We start from the raw sequence: 9,794 nt of genomic DNA, 5'->3' as shown, positions 1-9,794 counted from the left end.
TGTATTTGCTCAGATTTCATCACTTGAAGACATCATACATCTGGCATGGTCCGGAAGCAGAATGCTGGGCAAGAAAGACTTGTCCTTGTGTTAGGCTCCTGACCAGCCCTCCAACCACTGCAAAGGGCAACAGATGGCAAATTACCCTCTAAATATCACTTTGGGACACATCAAAATGACAAAAATATAAGACCACTTACATGTGCCAGAGGTTGAATGGGAGGGTGTCATGGGAGGGCACTAGGGTTACACCAGAGGCCATATGCAGGTTGGGGATTTTGGGAGGGACCTGTTGGTGAGGGAGAACCTGCAGCTGCTAGGAAAAGGTGACCCAGAGCAGGGCTGGATTTCAACACAATCAGTTTATATTTCAGATACCGCTGGTGGAAATCAGTAAGAATTGAACTGATTAATCAAAGCTGTGGGTGAGGCAGCTCTGAAGAGACCTTAGTCTGCTTTGTTTTAGCATCGGGAAGGGCACAAGGTGAACAGGCTCTGGCTGGATGAACAGCTGCCTGGAGCTGAAGGACCTGAATTGCCTACAGGTAGGTCACCAGAAGGGCTCGTGGTGCCCCTCCAACCCGTGGGAAAGATCAGTGGAGGGTTCCATCAAAGCACAAAGCCAAGACACCATTAAAGGGACAGAAGGACAGTCTCAAAACCTCTTGACTGAAAGGTTTTCAACACAGAAAGGTCCCCAGGAGGGTAGAGGATATTCTGGAGGTTTCAAGAGCTGGCTGGACAAAGCCATGACCACCTTGACCCGTGCTGGTAGCAGGTCCCTCTTGACGTCTCCTCCAGCCTCTGTAAGTGGTAGATCTGGGGCCCACAGGGAGAAGAAAATACGCCTTTCAGATCTGGATTTAGGATTCTTGTAGTGTCTCACAGCTAAACAACTGTAAATGTTTAATAAGCTCCAACAATGTGTACGAATTTTGTATGCAATCTCTTTAATTCTTCAGAGAACCGTCAGTCAGATAATTTTGCCTCTCTTTAAAATCAGTAGGAGAGAATGAATTATTCATTTTAAACCAGCTGCAATCAGTCTCAGAGATCCCCATCCGGAGCAGCTTGAAGCAGTCGCAATATTGAGTCAGGAAAGAGCTTTGGAAGAACAACAATGGGAATCAAATCCCTGAAGATGCTGTTAATGTCCTTCCCTAATAACTTACCCAGACGTCCCGGTTGCCCCATTCTATGGGCAAAATTGCTCTGATGGCAGCGGTGGTGACCGCAAGGTATGGGCAGCAGCAGAGGATGCTGCTCCAGCATCCTGCTGTGCTGTCGGGTGGACTTGGGCCATGCTCAAGGTGGTAAAATGATCCAGAAAGTTTCTTGCAATGTTTTCCTGCTTTGCTCCAGTTTTCATGCAGGATCGTACACGGTGAAAAACATCGCAGTCCCTTGAAACGGGGTCAGATCTTTTTTATGACAAAAGGGGAACTACTCTGACCTGAGAACGGTGCTGCCTAATGAATCCCATTATAACAATAACTCTCTTTACTTGCCATTTTTTCTTACACTGTGTAAACTAGAATAAATTATGCAAGAGTGCTCCTGTTTTCCTAAAAGCAATACATTATGGGGAAAAAATAAATAGTAGTTTGTTTTTTCTCAGGCAACACTGAGACATTTTATTTCATTGTTTCAGATCATTTTGTTTGTATTATTGCATTACACCAACTGTGAACTTTTTTGTTGTAGTGCTTGTGCTGAACATGTTTCTGCAAGTAAAATTGAATCACACAGTTAAAGTGCTCATGGGTAAGATCTACCCTTGAAAACATGAGCGCTCGACCCCAAAAGAGAGTTTTTAGGAAGCTGGTGTTTCTCATAGGAGCAGAGGTGTTGAGAGCCAGAATTAGGGTATCTGGAGAGCCCCACCGGTGTCCCAGAGCAGGTCCCCTTGTGCAACACCTTATAACAGATCGATTGATTTATCAACAGTGGGTGCAGGCTTTTTGAGAGGTTTTTTTTTTTAACTTGTCATGATTTTGTGTGTCTAGAAAACTCAGCAACTCCGAGTACCACAGTGGGAGAAAGACTGGTGAGAAAAATCCCTCGGTTTATTTGCTTTTTAGTAGCATGGTGTGTCCCCGCTGTTGGCATGCGGTGACAAGGAGCCGTTTGGGGGTGCGGTGTCTGAACCCAGCAGCCACTAGGTGCCAGTGCCGTTTTACAGGAGAACAAGTCTGCCGCTCAACAGAGTCAAAGCCTAGAACATTTTCAGGAATTTGGGCACCTTGCCAGTGGTTAAATATAGCATTACTCATCGCAGTTGCTCTTCCCTCTCTCAAGCTGCTCTCCTTCAATGTATAGCCATTTGTGCCTTGCGTACGTGCTCAGGAGGCGAACAAGACTCCCTTTTTTTATTTAATGTGGGACATAAACTAGTATGAACTTGAGAAACACATTCGTGCCGCAGACCGAACCTCCTCACTGAGCTCCTTTGCAGAATTTGACCGTGTCGCAACTTTCCTCCTGCACGTCTTATCCCTCCCCAGCTGCAGAAGAGATGCTAAATTAGGATCTGACCCGAGGCACTGAGGGGAAAGGATAGGATCCCTTTGCTTTCTCCAGGCTCTGATGGAGGATTTAAGGATCAGTCTGGTCCCGTGGTTACCTGGTTCTGTTTGCATGTGTCCCACAGAGGATATTTCTTCACGAACTATCTACAGGTCTGACAGCGGCTGTTTGCTTTTTAACATCTTCACAACTGGGGCTGCATGTGCACAAGGTGGGTCTGGGGACCAAGGAACGTCACTTTTCTAGTGTTTCCCTTAACTGTCCCCAAATCTGGGCATGCACAGTTCCCATCTCCTGCAGGCAGCTGGAGTCAGGCCAGGAGAAATTCGGGAGCATGGAGAGGAGTGGTAGGACATCTCCAGCCCACCCTAAGCAGCCCATGAAGGAGAAGGGTTAGTGGGTAGGGGACCCTCACCAAGACTTAAAAATTGCTGAGAACTGCAGTTTTAACAGAGGGCAACATGCTAATTTCCAGCCCTTGAGGGAATGAGCATCCCATGAGAGTACGATGAGCAGCACCGAGTGTGGGCTGAGCCCCAGGCAGCTAGTGAATAGCAGTGAGTTGCAGTCCCTGACTGGAATGTCACCCTTCAAAGGTTTGGTTTGGTTTTGTTTTCCCAAAAATGAAAAATCCAGGAAGGTGTGTGATGAGGGGATGAGATGGTCTATGGGAGATTTAGCTGGGCTAGCGGGAAGAGGAAATCATGAAAGCTCAGCTATAAAACAGCTCTCGAATGTCACTGGAGACCTTTTCCCATAGGCTTCCAGAGGGGGTTTCCATGGGACATGTGAGATGGTTTCTACATGGGATGTTTCAGGGTCTACCCAGCTCCAAAGGCAGAGTTGTTGCGTGGTACTTGAACTTGTTTTATTCTCATTTTGGACCTCAGATGAGAGACCCTATGCTCTAGAGACCTCCAGGAGAGGGCTGACTGGAAGAAACAAGAAAAATGCAGTTTTTGTACCTCCTACCCTGCAAGCAGCCAAATGTGTGGCCGTATGCTGACTTTTCTGGGCCATTGGTCTCATCATTTATGGCTCAAATGTGTCTTAGATTTGTTTGTGAAGGATGGATATGGTTTTTGGCTTTGTCTTGCAATCCACTGAGAACCCACATCTTTACAAATAGGAAATAATGTTCTGTAAGTCGGGTTGTGGTTTGAGATTTCTTGCAAAACCATTCTTGCTCTCCAGAATTGATCAGCCAGCTGCTGCCGATCAGAGTGGGAATCTCAGTTCTCCGAGAGAGTAAATGCTAAAGCACAAAAGCGAACTCTGCCATTGCCCTGATTGCAAAGAAAATGAAAGCAGGACATCAGGAAGAGCTAATGAGGCATAGTAATAGAGCTGGCAGAGCTGCTGTTCTTGCTGAAGCCCAGAATACAGCTGACCTCTTTGCGAGTCTGCTATTCTTTTGGTTTGGTAGGGAGGCGTTTGGCTGAGTGCTGCGTGCTGTTGGTACCAGATCTTCCCCCCATTTCCTGGGCTCAGAGTGTCTCTGGAAAGGTGCAAAACCAGGACCCCTTATACTGGGTGTAGAAGCAGGAATTGCTACTGTTTGGTCATTTAAATATGATGGTCTTCCAAGTATGAATAGCAGGTCCTCGTCTTATTCAAACCACCAGGGCTGTAGCTGATTTACCTTTTGGTGACCTGGCAACAGGTCCTTCCCAAGGTGGGACCAGTCCCTCATAGCCCTAAATCATGTATTGCCCCATCTGCCCCATATTTTTGGACATTACTGTCTTGCTCTTGGTTTCACCCCCGAGAAGTCTCCATTGAGATCAGGTAAGGAAATTTATTGCCACTGTAATAAATCTATAGGAAAAAATGATTCCTGATAAATAAATATCAGCCAAAGAAGTGCTGGGAAAAAAAGCCCCTAACCTCTTGATTTTTTACTGAAAAGTAAAGAAGTATAACATTGCTGATTTTCTGCTGCGTGTGCATGCCAAGTGTCACCAAAGTGCACATGGAAAACACTCTCGGCATTGCTGAGCAGCTTGTGACCTTGCCTGTCTGACCTCCAATCGATCCCTACAGAGCAAACCCTGCTCTTATTTACCATGCACGGGATGACCCTTTTGGGTGAAACTTGGGGTATAAAATGACTGAGACGTGTGCTGGTTTAAAAAGTTTTAATGATATTTCAAAGTCCAGTTAATGTCCTTGGATTACTCTAGAACTACAGACTTGCTTCACAGAATCTAATCCCAGTTATAACTTCCTTATAATGGATGACTGAGATGCCATTTTCTTGTCATTCTATTTAAACTTACATGATTGTCCTCCAGTAAATGGACAGTGTGATTTTTTCGCTACACTTCGTAGTGTTAAAACTCTATACAAATATTGTACTACGCATACAAAAATAAGTGCTTCATGCACACACTTTTTAATACTGCTTCTTACCCTTTTCTTTGACATCTTTCTGAACTTATATAAATAGCTGAAAAATCAGAATAAAGTTACTGAACATGGAAAGTGAGAAACACTTTCTGCCAACAATCATCTAGAGAGAGGCTCGCATGGATACGGTGCTTGTTGGCAATCAAACACAACTTAGAAGACATAGACAGGAGAGAAAATAAAACCACGATGCCCATAACACTCTCGGTTGTTTCACCCTCCGTGAACAGGTATGTTTTTTGCAAAGCCGAGCATGCTGAACAGCAACCAGAGGGCTTGAAAAAATACCTTCAGTATCACACTAATGAGCTACTTCATAAATAGAAAAGGGTCTAATAGGACAGTAAACTATGCAGCTTATGTGGTTTTGTTCTGTTCCTAGTGAAATAGAGTCAGACAAAGCATGAGAATAGAAAACACTTTGCTCCTGGTAGTCAACACCTTATCCCAGCCTGTTGTGCTTTGAACAGCTTTGGGGACACTTAAAAAGAGTTCCGCTTGAAATGGCTTGTGCAGTGCCACATTATATCATTTAGACCGGCTGGAAAATTCGGGCACAGATTTGTTGAAATCTATGGGCATCATCAACCCACTTGTAAATTCTCCTTCACTAAGGGTTTTTTTTTTATGGCCCCAGACTGAGCAGATTCAAGTTATCTTAGTGTGCAGTTCCATATCAGATATATTATACATTTGCTGTAGTTACCTAACACTGGGTTTCTTCTACACCTCTCATTACTCCTGCCTCAACCCTATGGCAAAAATACACAGCTAATTTCTTCCTGTTGTAAATCAAAGGATGCTCTCAACATCCCCAAAGCATCCAAAACAACACCAACACCGGTGCTCTGCAAAACAAGAGGCGCCTTTGCCTCTTCCACTATATGAATTTTTGCAAGAAGCAGAGCAGCCAGCAGCCTTGCTTTAAAGTGTAAAGCAGCATTGGTAGCCAGACAGGGTGCGTTCCATCCCGTCAAAAAGGTTCCTTATATACATAATCTTATTGCTGTGGAGGTGTCTGTTATTAGTGGGCCACGGCTGTGAGCTCTTGTGTTCTAATTAAGTAGAGAGTTGACCCTAACGAATAACACTTTTCTGGTCCTCAGCCTTAATAGTCCTAAAAGTTTTCCTGTGTTTCACTGAATGTGCCATTTGATGGGAGGTGGAAAAAATACGCCATTATTTGCTGCTTTGTGACTGGTAGGTATGGCTGGGAAGCAGCAAAGAAAGAAGGAAAACTATGCTGAATGCTTGCCTTCTTCTTTAAAAATCTAATTACCATTCAAGAGTGTGCAAAACAGCCTGTAAGGCTGGACAACTTGGTAACGATGAATGTCTTTTTTCCCTTGGCTGTGCCAGAATGAATTGAAGAGATGCTTGAGATGCCTGAACACATCCCTGCAGAGCAGTGCTGGTGGCGTGGGATGCTCAGAGGCAAATGGGAGGTCTCTGCATGGAGATCTCCGCAGCCTTTCATTCTCCCTGCTGCTCTGCCTGGGTTGGGAGATTTTGGGGTGAAGAGAGAATTTTTGATGCACGGAGGGGCTTGCTGGAGACAGCCCATCCTTCCCTGGTCCCATGTCACCACGTCCATGGCACCATCTGTTGTCAGCACAGGTTCTTGCTTGTAAACATACACACGATGATGTGTATAAATATATATATATATATGTATGTATGTATATATACACACACACCTGAGAACCACTCATTGTCTGGGCTGAGATTTTGCTCTCTAGTGTGATAATCTGAATTTGAATGATTTCTTTTTAAATTTCTCCTTCCCCCCTAACATCCTGTTATGAAACTAAAGAACTACAAGAATGAAACTCCAACTAAAATCTACCTTTAGGCGACAGATTACTTTAAAATCATGAGGGTGTAAGAATTACCAGACTGAGATTTGGTTTTCCTGCCTGTGCTTGATTTAGGGGCACTTAATTAAAGATGGGATTAAAACGCTCCGTAGCCATCGCTGCGTGCCGCGACGGCGAAGGCAGGGTAGGCTTCGTAGGCTGCGTATGTCGCCAAATCTTGTCCCATCGTCACCGCTTGTTTGAGCTGAGTGGCTGCGACGGTGCCGGGTGTGTTAGCAATGGTATATCCTGCAGGAGGAGAAACACAGATTAATGAAAAACATCCAAAACTCACCGTAGGGTTTTGATGGGAAGACTTTGCTGTTGATAGGAATGATGTAATGAGCGAAGAGTTTGTTAATGGGAATAATCTAATTACATTAAATAGGTCATTTCTGATATGTTTTTTCTCCATGTTGAAGGTAATATAAAAAGCTGGAAAATTAATGCGTTTTCTCACCTAATGGGCTCCTTGAAAATGCCCTTCACTATTGAATATTTTTTCCTTATGCTTTGGTTGTTTCTGAGATAAGAGGGTGTTAATGGTGCTCCATACACTTCCTCCCACACACGACATGAGGAAAGCAAGAAAATGGAATAATATCAGGGAAACCTGGGCAGGTTTCATGGAGGAAATATGACTCTGATATCCTTCACAGTCAATATACATGCAATTCAGGACAGCTACATTAGATAGGATGGAAACACCCTCTATGCAATATTGAGGAGAAAATATTTAGTAAACCGGATTCTTTTTTCCTGACCGGTTTCTAATGGAAAATGTGGTTTCAACACTTCGCATTTTTCCATGGGAAAATGTGAGCTTTGCTGATTTAAAATGAATCACTGGGAAAAGAAACACTGTTTGGGGCTGGCTTGTCTGAAAGCAGGGTATAGGAACTTGGCGACCAGACCACAATGTTTTGTTGTGAAAGAATCAAGAATTAAGACAAAGCTCATATTTGGGAAGAGCAGCTGGGGCACCCATTGGCTCAATGAGTCTTCTTTGCGTTAGCAAAGCGACGTGCAACATTTCAGCTTGGAATTGAGAAATCTGTGATTTAAAACTTCTCTGCCACCCTCCTATGAGAAATGAGCTGCTACCTGGGCATGGCCTGAGCTGAGCTGGGCTGGGCTTTAGCAAGCACGGATCAAGGCCCAGTGTGCGTCGCAAGCCAAAACTTTAATGTGTGTCAGTATGTTGAGTTTCCAAGACAAATAATTAAGGGTGGATGAGAGAAAATGGAGAGATTATGATTAAGCAGTAAGTGGAGACCGGATTCAATAAAGAGCCCATTTGGTTTCCATGCTGCGGAAGCCTGCACAAACCCAGACAAATTGATTTTTTCTGTGGCTTTTGTGGACTCCTGTGGCAGGAAGCTGAGTAGATTTATCTATTTTTTTTTAAATCTATCCTTGAGACACTCCAAACAACTCAGTAGTACTGACTAATGCGTTCCTCATGTGCAGTTTGGCATGCGTTGCTCCCACTACATCAGAATAACCAGCGTGCTGGTGAGCACAGTAAATGTGATGCCTGGAGCTGGATTCCTGCTCCCAGCCTTTGTTTTCCATCTTTTCCCAAGCTGTTTTATGCAGTTGCTGTTGATTACAAATCATCAAAATGGAAAAAAAACACCTTCCAGTGGGGGGTGTGAGTGCTGGGATCAGATCCTAACTTTCACGGTTGTGTCATTTCTTCTTGGTTCAAAAGGAGCTGGGGGTGCTGGGAGAGTACAGATGGACTGTGAATCAATCGACCATGCATCTTGGCAGTGATGAAGATCTACTCCATCATGGGTGGAACTGGCCAGACCATAGCCAGCAGCTCCAGGGAGGGGACACATCCCAGATGTGACACCAGGGACACCAGTTCTGGCTCCTGCATCCTATCTGGGGCTCCAAGTTGAAGTGAAGCATCTGCAAACTGGAAGGAGTGCAGGAGAGGTGAGTACCTGGGAGAGGTCTACAAATGATGCGGGATCCCCATCCTTGGACATTGCCCCAGCTCACCCCAAGCAAGTTGCTGTACTGGTGGCATTGACCCTGTTGGGATCAGTGTGGGAGCAGAGACCAGCCATCCTGGTGCCTCCAGCCTGAGCGGCTCTATGGTACATACACCATGATTTGGGTAGTCCTGATGTAAATTACTATATAGGCAATATCGATGTCACACTCATAAGTAACACGAGTCAAGGTAAAGGTTCCCCTTCTTAAACTGGGTTTCTCAGTTTAAGAAGGACAAGGAACTACTCAAGGGAGTCCAACCAAGAGCTACAAAGATGCTGAGGGGTCTGGAGCATCTTTCTGATGAGGAGAGACTGAGAGAGCTGGGGCTGTTCAGCTGGAGACGAGAAGCTGAGAGGGATCTGATCAATGTGATAAATATCTCCAGGGTGGGTGTCAAGAGGATGGACCAGAGTCTGTTCAGTGGTGCCCAGCGACAGGGTGAGGGGCAACGGGCACAGACTGAAACACAGGAGGGTCCATCTGAACATGAGGAGAAACTTCTTTGCTGGGAGGTGCCAGAGCCTGGCCCAGGCTGCCCAGAGCGGGTGTGGAGTCTCCTCCTCTGAGATATTCAAACCCACCTGGACGTGAACCTGTGTGATCTGCTCTGGTGACCCTGCGTGAGCAGGTGGGTTGGACTGGGTGATCTCCAGAGGTCCCTTCAACCACGCCCAGTCCAGAATCCTGTGGTTTGTGGGGGAGGACAACCAGGTCTGTCCTCCCTGGCCAAAACTGGGTTGATTCTTGATGTCCACAAGGAAGCAGCGGGAAAGATAACATTCCAGCAGATCTTTGCTGCACGGACGTTCCCATACCTGGAAAAGCTGGTGCTGCAGGAGGCACCTCGGCTCCCTCGGTGGGAATCCCCAGCGTCTGCAGGGTGTATTCTGCTGCGTAGGTTTTGGCTTCATCGATGTAGGCGCTGAGCTTGGGTGGTGTGAAGGGATGTCTGTGAGCATAGCAAAATGTTAGCCTAGTTCTATTTTTTCTCTA

At 45.4% G+C, this 9,794-nt stretch overlaps 1 protein-coding gene across 3 annotated transcripts in view; it reads right to left on the bottom strand.

Annotated features, from left to right (window-relative positions):
* Positions 1 to 4,647: 4,647 nt before the first annotated feature.
* Positions 4,648 to 9,794, bottom strand: part of A1CF (APOBEC1 complementation factor) — a 28,449-nt gene continuing 23,302 nt past the window's right edge. For all 3 annotated transcript variants that reach the window (XM_065843871.2, XM_065843872.2, XM_065843873.2), the window contains 2 exons: positions 9,617 to 9,750; positions 4,648 to 7,040 (listed from right to left, as the gene is read on the bottom strand). In XM_065843871.2, coding sequence (XP_065699943.1) covers positions 6,889 to 7,040; positions 9,617 to 9,750 — 286 coding nt within the window. In that variant the 3' untranslated portion in view covers positions 4,648 to 6,888. The remainder of the gene's footprint in view (positions 7,041 to 9,616; positions 9,751 to 9,794) is intronic.

The sequence above is a fragment of the Patagioenas fasciata genome, chromosome 8, assembly GCF_037038585.1.
Source record: "Patagioenas fasciata isolate bPatFas1 chromosome 8, bPatFas1.hap1, whole genome shotgun sequence".
Classification (NCBI taxonomy): Eukaryota; Metazoa; Chordata; class Aves; order Columbiformes; family Columbidae; genus Patagioenas; species Patagioenas fasciata.
Note: the sequence above shows the minus strand (reverse complement) of the source record. Positions and strands in the feature narration are given on the sequence as shown.